The sequence below is a fragment of the Myiozetetes cayanensis genome, unplaced genomic scaffold (genome assembly GCF_022539395.1).
Source record: "Myiozetetes cayanensis isolate MyiCay16 unplaced genomic scaffold, myiCay2020 scf19, whole genome shotgun sequence".
Classification (NCBI taxonomy): Eukaryota; Metazoa; Chordata; class Aves; order Passeriformes; family Tyrannidae; genus Myiozetetes; species Myiozetetes cayanensis.
In genome coordinates, this window is record NW_026087400.1 from 3,607,444 (window position 1) to 3,624,775 (window position 17,332).

At 51.4% G+C, this 17,332-nt stretch overlaps 1 protein-coding gene across 1 annotated transcript; it reads right to left on the reverse strand.

Moving 5' to 3' along the window:
* Window positions 1–1,409: 1,409 nt before the first annotated feature.
* On the reverse strand, window positions 1,410–16,233 carry STMN3 (stathmin 3). Its single transcript, XM_050313609.1, has 5 exons — window positions 15,974–16,233; window positions 7,611–7,706; window positions 7,083–7,258; window positions 6,408–6,599; window positions 1,410–5,891 (listed from the first exon to the last, which is right to left on the reverse strand). Exons 1-5 carry the CDS (start codon window positions 15,990–15,992, stop codon window positions 5,832–5,834), a joined length of 543 nt encoding a protein of 180 aa, XP_050169566.1. The 5' UTR covers window positions 15,993–16,233; the 3' UTR covers window positions 1,410–5,831.
* Between the last annotated feature and the right edge of the window lie 1,099 nt (window positions 16,234–17,332).

Consider the following 17,332-nt stretch of genomic DNA (forward strand, 5'->3'; position numbering starts at 1 on the left):
GCTGGTGGAAGGTGTCCCTGCCATGGCAGGGTGTCGGGATGAGAAGAACCTTAAGGTCCCTCCCAACCCTGGAGGGCTGAAGGGTGGGCAGGGCTGGAGGGTGGTGGGAGCCTCTCCTGCTCCTCTCACCCCCTGCCCCAACCGATCCCATCCCTCCACAGTTTCCTCCTTCAGATGGCAAGAGGATGAAGGATGTGACTTGAATGAACTAGTTAGAGGGTGGCCATGCTTGGTCTCCAAGCACCAAGGACTGCCCCTGTTTTCCCAGGACTAGTGCAGAGGTTTACTTTTCTACATCCCCATTTTTTAAGAGCCCGGGTTAGTGACCTGTAGGAAACCTCAGAGGAGAAGTGAGCAGTGCTGTGTGTGCGGTCAGGTCGTTATCTCCAAAACCAGGAAGGTCAACGCTGCAAAAATAGAATTCCTGTTTGTGCAGGAGGCAGCGTCCTGAGCACACATGGGAAGAGCATCAAGAATGGGCTGCTCAGCCACTGCCACTGCTGTGATGGCCCCAGCACTGTCCTGGCACTGTCCGGGCACTGTCCTCCCTGCTCTTACAGAACACTGCCCTGGGAATTAAATTTAAGCCCCATGTGCCTTCCCTCAGTTTCTGGTACACAGGGTTCTGCTGAGATCTGTGGGAAGACTCCCACATTGCTTATTTTGATGGGAACACAAGATGTGGGACAGCCCATGAGGATGCTGCTATTTCAGTATCCCTTCAAGGACAGGGAAGGCAGTGGGCAGTGATGTTGGGCACCACTCGTGGTGGCAAAAGGCCCCCCAAAAAAAGGCAGCTGGGGGATACTTTCCCCAGCAGTTGGAGCAGTGGCCAGGCACCCTCCCCCTGCATATCCCTGTGGATTACAAAATTCCCTGTTTTCAGTTGCAGCTTTTGGGGCCTTTTTGTTTACCTGGCTCCAGGGATGGGGTTTGGACTGTTGGCCATGCAGTGGGTTGGGATCCCCTCTCCCTGGTAACCATGGCCCTGCTACCTTCCACTGTGTCCAGTCCAAACTGGATCCTTTCTCAGGAAAAACTCATGAAGGAAGTGTTGGATTTTTTAATAAAGAAGCTCATGTGTTTTCCAGAGCTGCGTTTATTGTATTTGTAACTTATATCTGTTTCGATCTTCCTCTGTGCACACCCTCACTCCCAGCCACAGGGCTTATCAGCAGGACCTTCATTCAAGCATTTATTACTTTTTCCCTCTGACAATTGCCATAACTGTCGGCTTCTGCCTCTTCTATGCTGGATGCAAAGTACTCACGGAGCATTCAGATGCTTAAGAGTCTATTTCGTTAAATCTTTAGGTCAATTTTCTGTTTAATGCAATTTATTAGTATTCTCACAATACAAAGAGAAGCCTTGGAACTAAACCAACCCGCTTATGGGGAGAGAAGGACACATACGGTTTCATACCAACTTTATTTCTTTTTTTTTTCCTTTATTGTTATTATTTTTTTTCCATAATCACTTCTTTTGCACAACAACAACCTCAAGTTGACAATGAAATGCACGTGGTAGACCGAAGGGAACCGGACGAGGCTCTGTTAGGGATGGAAAGTCCTTCCATGACACTGTGCCAGCTTCCCACCCGGCGCGAGGGACGGCGGCGGGAGGAGCGGATCCTGCCCAGGGGGACAGCCGGGATGCTGAGCCCTGGGCTCACGGCTCAGCCCCCCTGCCCACGCAGTCATCTTCCAACCCTCTGCCTGCAGCCACGGGCCGGGCTGTTCCTCCTGGGACGCGCAGCCGCCCATCCCGACCCGGTACTTTGGTACTTCCCATTTCAGAGCGCTTTGGAGGCGTCGGCTCTCCCGCGGTCCCCGTGGGCAGGGAGCGTCCACGTCCCCTCGTCACAGGGTGTGGGAAGCCGAGGTGCAGGGGATGCCGGGGCAGGGATCCCCTGCACTCAGGTGCCACGCCCCCCAGGCTGTATCCCTGCACCCCGGGGACCACGGAGCGCCCACACGCAGGCGTGGGCCAGCGCCCCTCTTCTGCTTCGCTGAACGACAATTGACTACAAAGGTGGAGTTTATTGGTCTTGCTACGTCATCTTGTCCCTAGCATGGAGAGTAAGAAATCTCTAGCACCGTAAACAGCCATTCCCTGACTCATTTCAAGTGGTATCAGAGTGTATGTGCATATATTGTTTCCACGGGTGCATTTCTGTGCGCGTGTGCACGGCCGAGTGCACAGCCACTGCGAGGAGGACGGGGATGCCACGGGAGGGATAGAACGGACCCCATGAGACAGGACTGCAGAGCCAGGGCCAGAGAGCCACGCCGGGCTAAGCTAAAGCAAGCAAGCTGAAGTTTACATTTTGGAAAGGGAGCAGCAAGACCGACCTACCCCCGAGGTAGGATGCATGCAATCGTGAAACTCCCACCGGCCCTGGAAGGTCAACTCAAAGGGGATCCCACATCTGGGTTAGAGCAAGATTTGTTAATGACTTGAAAATAATAAGACAAGGAACAGGCTCAGTCCAGAAGAAGTCGGAAGGGCCAGCATCCTTGGAAGCGCCTGTTTAAGGACAGAGCTGAGCTCTGCTGTGAGGGATAACATGGGCACAGAGCTGTAATTAGGGCTACAAGGCCAGTTTTCCCAGCTCTTTGGCAGCTTCACCCATTGCCTGGCTGTTGGCGCCAGCTGGGAGCTCATTTCACTTCAGCTCCTCGGTCTTGCCCGAATCAGAGGCCCTTCTCCAGAAAGGCTCTTTGGGAGGTGTATCCGTGCACAGAACGATGTCACCATCTCGTCCTTCCTCCCTCACACAGCTGCCACACTCATGGTCTGGGCAGGGGTGCTGTGTGTGCCCTGAGGATGCTCTCCCCACTGGGCACAGTCCCGTGTCCTTATGCTGCTGCAAAAATGGGGCTGAAAACTGTCGGTACAGAGCTCGATTCATGCACACCTACAGGAATCCATGGACCTCAAGCCCTACCAGAAGGAAGGTGACCCTGGGAGTTGGGAGTTGCATGCCATGCCCACGACTGCAGTACGTGGGAACAGTCCAGGAATGAGGGAGGCTGGGGCAGTAAGGGTGTTAATGAGGGTACTTGATTAGTTTCAGTTGAGGCATGAAATATGCAGCTGCACACAGCCATCAGCATGAAGGGATATGGAAAGGCATGGAATAACCACGATCCCGGCCCGTGCCACGTGCTGCCGGTCGGGCATGGCTCCTGGCCACGAGGGGTTTGGAGCAGGGGGTGGACACCCCTCATCCAGCCAACACCGCGCAGCCAAAGCAGTCACACGTTTCCCTGATAGCGCCCAGTGGCACTGGACAAGCGTCAAGCTCCCGAACATCCCTGCTGCATCCACCTGCACCAGGCAAACACGGCTCTGCGACACCTAAAGCCTCCGGCCCCACCGGCGAGGCCGTTTCCTTGGCACAACGTGTCTCGGCAGCAGCTGCCCCATGTCACCGATGCAAAACTGCCCCAGCACGGCCCTGCTCCTCTGAGGCAGGAGCTCACCCTGCAGTAGCACATCTTCCAGCCACGCCCACCGTCCCTCACCTCACCGACCCGACGGAGGGAAGAAAAATGAGTTTCCCAGTGCTCACACCTGCACAAGAACCACCTGCCAGGCCATTCTGTGTTTCCCATGGGATTTTTTTCGTCAGGGAAAGATATTGCAAGAGTAAGTCCTCACTTGAGACCCAGCTGGGCTACAGAGGTGGGGAAGGAGAGAAGTGCAAGGCAGCACAAGGGACTGAGAGGGAAGATCCAGGCAGGAACTGAGCCCAGGCACTCAGGAGCTGTTTGGGAGGATGACTCCGGCACAGTCTGCCACCGACCACCTCTCCTCCAGCACACACCAAACCTGGCCACTCCTCCGGCTTCCCTGGGGCTGCAGGGAATCACCTGGAACCCCCACACGGGGAGGTTTGGATCAGCACTAAATAATATGCACTAGAACTGAAGCATCACCTCTATTTCACCTCTCAGCCCTTCCTTCTCCTCCCAGCATGAGGAGCAGCTGTCCCTGCTCTCACCGCCCTGCCTGCAGGACTCAGCTGCCTCCAGCTCCCAATTCCATCATTTTCCAGCTGCTCCCTGCTCCAGCATCCCACCAACAGCCTGCCTTCACTTGGCCCAGCCTCCCCATTCCTTCTGAGCCCCCCAGGAGAGAGTGAAAATGGCCATTTCTCTTGTTTTCAACTCCTGCTCATGAGTACAACATTTCTGATAATAATAATCATAATAATCATAGTACTAAAAACAGTATTTACAACAAGCTCCAGGTCAGAATTACACACCAAGCAAACACTCAGCACCACAGAGAGTAGGACAGGGTTAATATCTCGCAGATACCTTCTCAGATCCCACCAACGCGGGACACAGACATTTGACAGTTTCAACCATTTCTTACACACAAACATTTCATTTAAATTACTTTTTAAATTTTTTTTTTTTTCCTTTTTAAACTTTTGAAAATTTCTCGCCACTATATGGATGAGGTGATGCTGGCGGTGATGCCGCGCTCTACACAGATGCTTACCTAAGACAGCTGCTACTATAAACTGATCATTAGCTACTGGTAAGAAATTCAACCCTCAGTTTCCTTCTTTGCCCTAGATCTTATTTTGTTTTTGTCACTGACAGCACAGGAGCTTTCTAACGGCCCTGTCCTGCCCCCAGCCCGGGTGGAGGGGTCTGGGAGTAAGGTAGCCCTTCCTTTTAGGAGCAGAGTCTCCTGATGTCAAGACATGGCCATTGAGAGGTCCCTCCCATATCCAGCTGGGATTTTTGGGGAGATCAACAAAGAGCTCTGGGATTTGATCTCCAGCAGTCTGCTCTGTAATGGCCCCGAAGAGCCACATCCACCTCTGGAAAGAGGGAAGGGTGATTATTCTGTCCACTAAGAGGCTATTTCACAACCATGTACCATCTCTATTAGATTTGCTTTCCTAGCAGAGTGAGAGCCTGTGCTGTGGGAGTGCTGGGGAGACTGCAGACCAAGTGCCCTCTCCCAGGGCTCCCACAGAGCCAGGAGTGCAGTCACCATCCATGGTTCTCCTGGGCTGAATGGACAAGACCTCTCAGTCCCTGCTTGAGTGGGGAGAGGGCTTTTTCAGTCCACAGGTAACCAGGGTGTCAGGCAGTGCAGGATGGGGCACCCAACACCAAGCTTGGGGTGAAAACCCCCACCTGCTTCCGAAGGATCACTCTGCTCTCAAAGAATCACCCAAAGATGAGGACTTTGGGTCACTGCCTGCCTGGACTGGCCCTGGATGCAGCCAAGAGATGGGGGTTCTGCATGCTGCGACTCCTGAGCCACCCATCCCTCTCCTTCCTCTTTCTTACCACTGGCAAACAAGGGGCTGCTCCCTATTTAACTTCACACACAGAAATAATCACTTTCTTTCCATTATTCTGAAACTGATTTTTGGCTCGGAGCAAAAACCAAGAGGAGGAAAAGCCCCTGATAAGAAATCTGTATCTCTGTGACACTGCTGGTTGAATTTATTAATACCTTAATTATTTTTCTTTTTTTACATCAGTTTAAGAAATATTTTTTTTTCTTAAAAAAAGGACAAAACCCTCCAAAGAAGCTGTTTGATTGACTGATCGACTGATTTGATTCTCTATTTCATGTGAACTAGTTGCTATTCTGCTTAGAGGTCCCTATGATCTGTGAATCCCCACAAGCACTGACGATTAGGGATGCAGAGAGAAGCGTGTAGCTGGGGGACGAACACCGGGGAATGGGGATGGAGAACTGAACGCTGCATCTAGACAAACAAAATAAAATGTGTTGGTTGGTCGATTGGTTGGTTTGTTAACAGGAATCAGGTGCTAGATGTGTAGAAAAGCCCTTTATCCAGAGATCTCCTCCCGCTGTTCCTTGTTCCTGCGGACTTCGGCTGCGTGCAGCTCCTGCAAAGATGGGAGAGATGACACCAGGCTAACACTCCCTGCTCCTGTGCTCTCTCTTTCCCTCCTGCACACAGGAGTTACATCAGACATAAAAAAAAAAGGACCAGTTTCCCACCCAACACCCCCTGAGGACAGCGAGTTACACCTGCGAGGAGTGAAGCATCATTTGTGGGAGCCCAGAGCTGACAGTACCCACAGCGAACGTGCCCATGGATCCCCCTTCATGCAAAGCCCTTTGGCCATGCAGCCCATGGACACGGGGTGGGCCTGATCCTGCGGCTCTGAACTTGCACCTATCAAGATTACCCAGACTGTGTTCTCCACTGACCTTTAAGGACACATCCCCCCTCCTCGTGCTGTTCCAGAGAAGAGCTGCTCTGCAACCTCATCTTTCACTGGCAACAAAACACCCGCTCCCCTGCACCCATCACACTGGGACCACCCCACAGGGACCAGACCCCAACCCCTCCACGAGGATGAGCACCCACAGCCCTCTCCCCAGGGCTCTGCACTCGCCTTCTCGCGCAGCCGCTCCCTCAAGGCAGCCAGATGTGCCTCGCGGATCTCCCTGCTCAGCTCCATCTTGTAGTTGAGCTTCTCCTCGGCCAGGCGGCTGAAGTTGTTGTTCTCCTCCAGCGCCTTGTGCAGCACCTCCCGCTCGTGTTCCCGCTTCTCCGCCAGCTGCTTCAGCACCTGCGCCTCCTGGGTCTGCCGAGGGAGAGGTGGGAGGTGACTGGAGAGGCTCCTCCAGCCCTCAGCTCCCCAGAGCGACTTTCTGACCGTCTCCTCTGCTCAAACCACTCTGTCGCCCCCCTCCATCCCATAACGCTCTTGCTCGGAAGATGTTTTGGAGCCCTTTTTTCTGCTATCATAGAATCATTGAGGTTGGAAAAAGCCCTCTGAGATCACTGAGCCCAGCAGCTCCCCCAGCACTGCCAAGCCCGCCGCTAACCGGTGTCCCCAAGTGCCACATCTACACAGGGGTGATGATGCAGTCCAATTCCCTGGCTAAATCAGGCTCCCAAACCTCACTCCATGGTATCTCACCTGACAATTTACAGTGGAATATAATAGCAAGTGTCAGAACACCTCCCAGCTGTTGTAGATTGCTGCTGCTAAGGCAGTTTTAGGGTTTGGTGCAATTAGTGCCTGTCACAAAAAAGTCACTGCTTCTGCAGGACATTTCCTTACCTTCCTCCTCTCTTCTGCAGCCTCCAGCCTCCTCTGCAGCTCCTCCAGGGACAGATCCTTCTTCTTGGGAGGGGAGGAAAGGATTGGGCTCTCAGGAGATAAATCTGAAGGGGACTTCAGGATCACTTCAAAGCTCTGGCCTGATGCCCTCTTATCCAGCTGCTTCACCTCCATATCTTCGTGGGGGAAAAAACCACCAGTGACTCTGTGGATCTGTCACTCAGGAGAGTGCTCACCTGAGAGCATCAAGCTCCTCACACAGGAATTAGGGTCCTGTGTGTCCTGAGCTGGCTGATTTTCTTTTACATCTGGAATTTTGCAATTAGTGATCCCCTTCATCCCTCCCCCATGTCAATGCAATGAAAGTCACAGCATAATTAGAGAAAGGCCACATCGCTGCTAATGTCTTGTTATGTCACCCTGGCACAGAGCAGAGGGACTCTGACTCTGACTCTGACAAGCTCCCACGTTGCCAGTGGGAGCATCATCCAAACACTGCTGGAGCTGCTGTGGGAGCAGGTTACCTACCTCCATACTGGTAGATGGTATTGGGATGGGGCTGGGTGTGGAAACAGGAGCAGATGAGGGAGAGCAGAGACAGCTCCTTCATTTTCTCCTTGTAGGCTGAAAAATACAAAATAGCAGTAAGAAGAGATTATAATGGCAGTGGCAGCTCTTTTTTTTTCATGGAGAAATGAAGAAATACACACAAGGAACCCCTTTTGCAGCTCCCAGACTTCATGGAGGCTTTTCCACACTACCATGGCTTGCCAAAAGGCTAAATTAGATGCCAATGTGGCAAATATCACTGGAAGACACAGAGTAGGAATTTACCACATCTAGAGGTATAAGTTTCTGTGCAGGATTTTCCCTCCAAAGGAGCTGGGGCACTGCAGTCCAAGTATTTAACCGTGTTAGGACAGCTGCCCACACCCTTTCTCCACTGGAAGGGGAATTTCCAGTCTGGAGGATGCACTGCAGAGTCCTCAGTGATCACAAGGGCACAAGCTGCTGCTCTCGTGACAGATTGCAGCAGGTCTGTTTCTGGGGCAATCTTCACCTGTATTTTTGGAGTTTAGCACATTTAAGACAGTGAACTGTTAGCACACTCTTGACAAAGGGCCTCAGAACAGATGGACTTGAAACCAGGGAGGTGCTCTGTCAGTCTGCCAGGCTCCTGGTCACATCAGTAACCCTCACAGCATCATTCCCATGTCTCAGGTCAGCTCAGCAGTGAGTGTTGCTGTCTCACAGGGGCTTTGAGGCTCTGCCCTGGCCTGGCTCCTCGGGGGACACCCAGGCACGTGGGGACAGAGTCTTCATGGCTGCATGTCCTGCCAAACCTGCCCTGAACCTCCTTGTGCTGCCCTTGCTCCTGCCTCTGCCACAGGCACAGACATTCTGCTGTCCTGCCTTGGCTCTGCCTCTGGATTTCCCACATGCCCTGGTGCTTCTGGCCTTGGTTTGTCCCTTCTGTACTGAGCTCACATTTTGACCTCCAGCCTGAGGCGACTCTGCAGCTCAGCTGCCAATGCCACCTTCAGAGCAAGACCCTCCCCTGGGCCAGGACAGAGCTTTGTGATATGAAGAGGCATTAGATTCAGAACAATTTTGAGAGGAGTAGCATCCTGTGTACCACATGCCCTCAGGAACACCTTTCAGGTCTTCTCCTCTGCCTTGCCAGAGCTAATTGAGTGGGAAAACTGAGGCCTGCATTTATTTTTTCTCCTAGGTACAGAGCTTCATCCTCCTTTGATAACCAACCATCCCTGAAGCTCAGGCATTTGTTGAACAATTTCTTAGTTTGCTCCACATTTTGATTTGAACACCCTGCCCAGTCCTGCTGTTAAATGCAAACCAAATAGGAACAGTTCACATCAGCAGTACCAGCCAGGCATCTTTGATTTTATTTTAAATGAAAAAAAACCCTGAAAAGCCTCTGAGAGGCCAGAAGTCGTGGCACGCAGCAGAAAGCTAATGCATCTCCTAATGTGCTGCCAAGAGCCCCGAGGAAGCTCCCCGGGAACAAACGAGAGACATTATCATTTATTATCGTTTAGACATCATCATTTAATACAAACAAACCAGGCAACGAGGTCGGTGCTCCACCATTATGTCTGGGCCTGGGTGAAACCAAGACACGAAGCAGATGTGCCACACCCCCGGCCCGCTCGTTTAATTCAATTTAACGGTCTCCCAGCACTTGTTACAGAGCACAGGGCTTTGTGTTTCATTGCTTGAGCTTCGGTGCTGGCACTCCGTGCAGACGATTCCACGCTGCACTCCCTGCCTTTCAGGAGGTTTGTTGTGGTGGTTTCACAGCTGCCTCCACTCCATGGGGATCTTCCCTGCCCCGTTTTCCCCGCTGTAGAGCAAACTGCCCGTCAATTAAAATGAAGAGGAGGGAGAGGACAAAAGGGCCCTGGGCTGCGGCAGGGCTGTGATGAGCGCTGGATGAGCTCCGCGTCCTTCTCCCGTCCATCACCCCGCAGCTGCAGCCCGGCGCCAGCCGTCATGTGCAATTAGCGGCGCCGGGCTGGGGGAGCGGGGCTGGAGCTGCAGCCGCCCCGGGGACCGGCGGGGACGGACCAGCCCCTGCTGCCGGGGGGGAGCGGGGGAAGCAGCGGGAAGGGGCAGCGGACCGAGCCCCCCCGATTTTTACCAGGTCGGCAGCACCGCCCCCCGCCCGGAGCTGTCCCTTCAGGACCATCGCCACCCCGGGGACCCCGCGCCGGGAGCTGTCCGCCCAGCACCACCGGGGGCTTCGGCAGGACGAGGGGGAAGGACTGACTCCCGAAGAAATTATGGAACCGTGGGTTTACGAAAACGTTTGGGTCGGAAAAGCCCTCTGAGACCATCGAGTCCAACCGTTCCCCCCGCACTGCCACGCCCATCACTAACCCACGTCCCCAAGCGCCACATCCACGAGGCTTTTAAATCCCTCCAAGGACGGGGACTCCATCCTTTCCCTGGACAGCCTGTGTCAGGGCTGGGCAACCCTTTCAGTGAAAAAATGTCCCCTAATGTCCAATCTAAACCTCCCCTGGTTCAACTTGAGGCTGCTTCCTCTTGCCCTGTCACTTGTTATTTGGGAGAAAAGACCGACTCCTAACACACTTCCATCCTTCTTTCAGGGAGTTGTAGAGAGCACGAAGGTCCCCCCTGAGCTTCCTTTTCTCCAGGCTGAGCCCCCCCAGCTCCCTCAGCTGCTCCTCATCACACCTGTGCTCCAGACCCTTCCCCAGCTCTGTTGCCACAGCTCAGAGCCCCTGCCCAGAAAGGCTGTACCCAGTGCAAAAATGTGCGTATTTTAAGAGCAATCAGACAGGGAATGCTGAACTTCTTGTTTGAGGATCTATTGGCATTTTCACTCCTGCTAAGTCGGCAAAAACAAATTCAGCTTACACTGAACAAATATTTCATTTCTGCATAGATTAGTCTGATTCATGTCCTCAGAGACTTCATCCCAAAGCATCACTTCAGTCTCAGAGGGGCAGCAAGAGCTCTGTCTCACTGGTGGGTAGAGGATTAGGACAGGCTGCTCACTCAGGTATGAATTACTGATATTTTATATATTTTTTAAGCAAACACTGCAGTAGAAAGATCAGCAGCAAATTCATTCAGACTGGTATATCTTTAACACAAAGTCATAACACTTCACTGCTGTCAGAACTATGGTTCTGAGTTGTGTAAACTGACAAGTGAATAAACTGAAGAAGAAATAGAAAATATATCAGAGTCCCATCCTGTAAAGTGGGGTAAACTCATGTTTTGTTTGCTTCAGAGGGCCCTGGGTAGTGATTAAGCTACAATCAAAAAGGGTGCAGTCTCTGAACATTTATTCTCTGCAATCAGCACAGGCTGACTCTGGTTTGGTTGTATTCCCTCAGACACCCCATGAAGCAACCAATATTTGTTAAAATTTTTCATCTAAACGTGTATAATGCCTGTGAAAAATTACTTTCTCCTTGATGCAAAGAGAAGAAGGGAGATGACCTGGGCCTTCATCAAGGCACCAGGAGGCTCAGGGAGCTCCCAGCTGTCTCTGGCGGCTCCTTTCCTGTGCTCCCTCTAGTGCCGTAGGGAACATCCTGCATTTCCAAATCCCCTCTGCTTCGCCTGAGCAGGAGCGCTATGGACACCATCGATCCGTGTAAAGTGTTTGTCTCCAAGTCAACCCCCGGAGACATCATCCAGCTGCTCCCCGAGTGGCTGCAGCGCCGGAGATGGAGGAAGGGCTGGGGATGGTGCTTTGACGAGCAAAGGGGACCATCTTCCCACTGGAGATGTGCCTGGAGGGTGGGGCTCAACACGTATTATTCATTAAAAACTTTTGTTCTCGGCCTCCTGAGCAGGTTTTGGTTCGGTGTTTAAGGACACCCAGCAAAACAGAGCGAGACCAGCTATGCACAACACCGATATGGCGACGTTTATAATGAACCAGAGACACAGCAAGGCCAATTTGTGTGAATTCAGGCAATTTAAATGGATGAAACTGGATGTGCTCTGCCTGATAGCAAGGTCAAAGGAAGGTTATTGCGAGAAAATAATTTGGCTTGTGAAGATAAGTTTGGAGAAGTAAAAATTGCTTCCATAAAGAATATTATCTCACAGAAAAAAATGAGAACAGGCTGATTAAAAGCATAGTCAAAGCTTAAACAGAAGGTAGAGAAGCCAGAGAGCAGGGAACTGAGACCTCCAGCACAAAGACTGCAATGTCACATGCACAACAAAAGCAACCACAGTCCTTGATAAGCCTTGAGAGTACAGCAGGCTCTAAATGTTCTCCCCCACTATGAATCCTGTCATAAAAATCATGGGCCAGACCTTCACTTCAGTCTAACTCATTTCCATCTTCTTGCCCCCAGCTTCCACAAACAGGTCAGCAGCAGATCTCACACAATGAGAGAACAATAGATTGTTTTGTTTTGTTTTGTTTTGTTTGGGGTTTTTTGATTGTTTTTTTCTTTTGTCAGCTCAGCAGTTGCACCCCACACTGATGCCCTACACCCTCTCAGCTGCTCACCAGGAGACTTCAGGCCCAGAAGTTACCGTGGGCCTCATGTGGGACCATCCACGAGAACAGGCAGATGTGAGGGTTACTCTGCCTTCTGTCAGGCATCTGCCAAACGATCACCCAGGGGTGGTTTCCCATCACCTGGCTCCTTCCCCTCACCCAGCAGCTCATGAATGTCACATCAGCCCACGGCCAGTGGATCAGCAAATCCCTCGAGCTGTAGCACGGGAATATGGGGGTTGCTCCCAGGAAAATAACCAGGGAAATCTCCCATTATACAGGGTTATTATTTGTCTAAACACATTCAGAGGGTATAAGATTCTCTAGTAAGGCACTAAAAATGTAGAGGTACCTTTAAAGAACAAAAGAATTTTTCGGCAATATGCTGAGCAGCTCTTTACCAGCTGGGATGTGCCAAAGTGCCACAGCACACACACATGGTATTTGGTTGCTCTCTGGCTCTTTTTTTTATTTCTAAATCACAGATCTGGCCATTGGTTTAACTCCTCTCTGGATAGGAGGCTTTTATTTTTATTTTTAAAACATAAGCTGCCACCTGGCAGAGTAAAGCCCCCACTGGGACAACTGGGAGGGATTAGCCAGGCATGTTGTTTCCCGTTAATTTAGGGATATAGAATTTTCAGTGAGCTTCAGGTCTCTCCAAGGATTATCATCAAGAATCATCAGCCCTGTTCACCCTAATAAAGCTTGAAGGTGCAATCCCCCCTGCTGCCCACGCTGCTGTCACAACGGGGCTTATCCACACCCTTCTGGTTGCCACATCCAACCACTGAATCCCAGCTTTCCCTTTGGAGAAGGAAAATGTGTTCATCTGGTAAAACAGTGCCTTCACCAAACCTGAGCAAACACTGACAGGCTCTTTTGAGACACCCAAGGCATCCTCCGAGAGCCTACGTGGTTCCACTAAATAAGATACTATTTGTATTTTATATTTTATATTTTAGAAAGAATAAATATTTTCCCAGTGATTTAGATCCCTCAATTCCTTGTTTGGATACACTGGTAAAAAAAAATAATATATATATATATAAACATACACACACATACATAAAAATGCCTACAGTAGATTCTTTTGGCTTGTAAATGTTAAGTTCCAATTAAAGTACCATACATTTCTAAGGCCATGGAGACTCCATCAACACCTGAAGAGAGATAAAATGGTGATTTCTTGAGAACACAGAGAGATGAAGAGCTTGTCAGAAAGGACTCTGAGTCAGGACAGGGCAACACCACATGGTGTCCACCAATACCATCCAGAAAAGAGGATAACCAGGAGCTACATGAAGTCACACAACTCTCACATTTCAGTGCAGGACCTCGGGGTCTGCCAAGGCCCTTTTACCATGCCCAGCCGTGACAACCCGGTGTTTCCTCTTGGCTCCACCTTTCTCAGGCACGCTAACGCCGGAGAGAAAAGCCGGGGAAGGCCGTCACCTCACAGCATCATTTCACAATCTCGGCTCCCTTTATCCAGCCCGGGTGCTACAGAGGGTGGGGGGAGTTCTGTAAGCCCCGCGGAGCCCCAGCCGGACCCCCTGCCCGCGGAGCACCGGAGCACAAAGCCCCGTGCGGATGCTGCGGGAGGAGCTGCGAGGGCTCTGCCCGGCAGCGGGGCCGGCACCGCAGCTGAGCCGGCACTGAGCATGTGCCGCCCATCCCAAGCTCCAGCTCCCAAAACATCCTCCAGGGCCGGGGAAAACGCCCGGCGTGGCAGGGAGGAAAGAGAGAGGGGCTGAGGGGCTGCGGGAAGCGAGCCCTGTTCCTTTTCATCCCGAGGATTCGGTTGTTTGTTTAATCTTCCCAAGGGAAGGTGGGGGGAGGGATGAGCCCCCGGGGCATCAGCCGCAGACGATGGCAGCTGCTCTGCCTTCAGCACGGATCGGCTTTTGCTGGGAATAAAGGAGGAAATAATGAAGGAAGCAAACAAGACTCATTCCTTAATTTAAGGATTTACTTGTCCTTTTCCTCCTGCCTTTCCAGGCTGCTCTCCGCTCCTGCTGTGCGTGCTGCAGGCGATGGGGAGATGGGGAGCTGCTCCTGCAAAGGCGGCTGGGCGAGGCTCAGCCCTGACCATCCCTTGGCACACAGCGCCCTATTCTCCTCCCTCCTGCCACAGCACTGCTTTCCCGGGAGTTTTTACCCCTCGAAATTGTTTCTCTGCTCGATCTGAGCCACAGGAAAGCACGGTTTCATGCTTCTTCATGATCCCAAGCCTCCCTGGACAGTAAAACCGCACCTTTGGGAAGATGAAATATGCTACGGGCATGTGGTGGGTTGGGAGGGTGAGAATGCACCAACTGGAAAACGCGTGTTCTGCCCACGCGTGTTTCATCCTCGTCCATCTCAAGTTCGATGCAACCTTGGATCAGATGGCCGGTAAGTCTGAGCCTTCCCTCCCACCCCCACTCTGCGAACGAGTCCAATCCTGCTCGGTAGGGAAGGCAGGAGATGGGTGGCACCTCCCAGGAGTGCACTGCTGCAGACGTTCATTGAGACAGGGATACTCACAGGAATATGCACAATAGCTGGAGGTTTTCTGGCACAGAGACACATCTTTACAAAGCTGCTTGACTTCTTTAATTGCGTGCAAAGCCCACTCAGGATCAACTGCCCCCTCACTTTCCCCCCCCCCCATCTCTGCCCTTCTCCCCCCTGCATCCACTGGTCTTTTAAAAGGAGAAAGGAATAAAAAATGCACAGCAGGAGACCCAGGCAAAGGACAGCAAAAGCAGCAAGGAGTGTTTTGCCTGGTCTCCTTCGGGCTGGTTCCCTGCCTGGGGGGCACAAAGCACCGCCTGCTGTTTTTTTTTTGTCTGTCGCTCCATCCCAGCCCTCCAGGGTCTCTCTTTCCCCACCCAAGCCCCTCTTTATGGGCTGCAGAATCCAGAGCCATTTCAAGAGAAAACTTGCTTTTCTAAAAGCAAAAGACCCCCCCGCCTAAACACACCCACTGTTCGTTGTACCATTTCAGGCTCATCTCCTTCACCCACACTCCCAGTTTCAGCCATTTGAATCCCTCCTCCCTAGAAAAAGAAGGGGGGGGACAGGTCTTTAGGAAGCTGGACCGAGGCAGCACAGCATCCTCGGGGCAGGCTGCCATCCTGCAGCCAAACCCGACCAGGCTCCCGGGATGTGATTCCCGGCACTGCTGCAGGAGGGAGGAAGGGCTTCCCTTGCAGCATCTCATTTCACCCAACGCCATCAAAGGACCGCTCCCCTGTAGCATCTTCTAACCAAGAAATGTGAGCTGTGGAAGAAATCCGGGGATGGGAAGCCCTGAGAATACACAGAAACCCACCCAGGTTGTTCTGGTTGGCACTGGAGGATTTTCTAGGGCATCACTGTCTCTTATTCCTGTCTCCCTTTCCATTGCCAGTTTAGGCAATACATGATCTCCACAAAACAAAATGTAATTCCTGATTTCTTTACAATCCAGCTACACAGAAAGCAAATTTTTCTTTGGGGTGGGGTGGGGAAGAAGCTGTAACACATTACAAAAATACTGTTTAATTGGCATGTAGCAGCATCTTTTAACTACACAAGGTAACGGCAGCAATATTTTAAATTGGCAAGTTTATCACATGTGTATTCATATTAAAATAAAAAGCCCACCTGCTATCTTGCATCAGAGGGGTGTGTGTATGGGGGAGGAAGGGGAACAATGCTGCCATACCAGCTGCCTCCTCAGCACAGAACTCCCCTGAAACCCACGGAGGGAAAAAAAAAAAAAAAAAAAAAAAAAGAAAAACAACCCAAACCCCTCAGAACAACGATTAAAAAAAAAAAAAAAATTAAACCCCGATGGTTTTAGGAGTGCGTTGTTGTCAAACCCCCAAGAAGGCGCCTGTCCTACCTGAGACGGTGCTGGCCATGCTGCGGCGGGAGCGGAGCGGGTGCTGCAGGAGCGCAGGAGCTGCGGAGGTGCTGCAATGCTGCGGGGAGGGAGGACTGACTCAGCTGGAGGGGGCTGCAGCCATCCGCGGCGGGGAGAGGCTGGAGCGCCCAGAGAAAGGCGAGGGGTGGAAAGAAAGAGAAGGGTCACTAGTTCAGAATATTAATGAGCGTATCAGGCCTCCTTTCCTGGGTGGCTTTGACGGCAGGTCCCTCCCAGGCAAGCCTGGCTGCCAGGAACGCAGCCCCACGGGGGAGGGGGGGGAGACACACCCAGCCGGGCGCTGGTAAGAGAGGATTTTTTCCTCCTCTTCCTCCCTTTCTTGTCTGCTTGAGATGGGCTAAACTGCTTTTTCCCTTGCTGAAAACAGAGATAAGCAAATTCATTGATTTTTTTTATTATTATTATTATTTCTATTTTTAAACCATCTATTCCAAGGCAGCCTCACCTGCAGGGCCAGGTCGGGGGGTCAGGCTTAGCTGGGCTGAGATGTAAAACCCAAACCCCAACCCTTGCAGCAGCTTTAGGCAAACAGCAAAGGAAGGAGGATCCCAGACAGGTTTTTAGGCATAGGGTTTGGTTTTTTTTGCACCAGCACTGAGGCACTAAAGGAGCTGCAGTTTGGGGAGGAAACTGCTGTAAAAGTAGAGGAGAAAGAGCAGAATGGAGCCTTCTCATTTCAATGACAATTCTCCAGGTTTCTTCCCCACCCCAGGCAGCAGGACCTCTTTTCTTGTCATTTGCTCTCTGTTCTCTACCATTTCTATCATTTCCATTTGTGGCTGTTGCTAGGGGCCAATGCTCCTGTGATTTTAGAGCATCACACACATATTTGGGAGCAGGGAACCCTCCCAAACCCACACATCTCCCAGCACGCTGCAATGCAGACACTCCCAAACAATTCCAGCTGCTGCAGGGAACTACAGGTTGTTGGAATAGCTGCCAGTGCTCTGGCTCGGTCAGGGGCAGAAGCCACAGGCAGTGCCAAATAAGTTCAATTAAAAAAACAGAGATTTTCCCTTTTTCCCAATTTTTCCCCCAGTCTCTGAGTGTCCTATTTCTTCAGCATTGCATTTAAAAACAAAAATAAAAATTACAGAAAATAAGTCTAATTCAGAATGAAATTAACACTACCCACACATTTTTAAGGCGTGTTTGCAACAGGAGCTTTTCTATGACCTTTAACTGCTTCCTCTTCTGTCCAAGGCTTATCTTGTAGTTTCAACTCCCTCTGCTTTCTCCTTGGATTGAATCTCTAGGGCTTTACCTGTTATCTTGTGTGTGTTTCAAGAACATCTTTGGCATGATCAGAGGAAGGCA

What these genes read in the sequence shown, in the direction of transcription:
- STMN3 (XM_050313609.1), bottom strand. An exon ending in CTGCAGAAGAGAGGAGGAAG is followed by an intron (nt 6,600 to 7,082) that starts GTAAGGAAATGT and finishes CTCCCTCGGCAG; the next exon opens with ACCCAGGAGGCGCAGGTGCT. An exon ending in GGGAGCGGCTGCGCGAGAAG is followed by an intron (nt 5,892 to 6,407) that starts GCGAGTGCAGAG and finishes CCATCTTTGCAG; the next exon opens with GAGCTGCACGCAGCCGAAGT.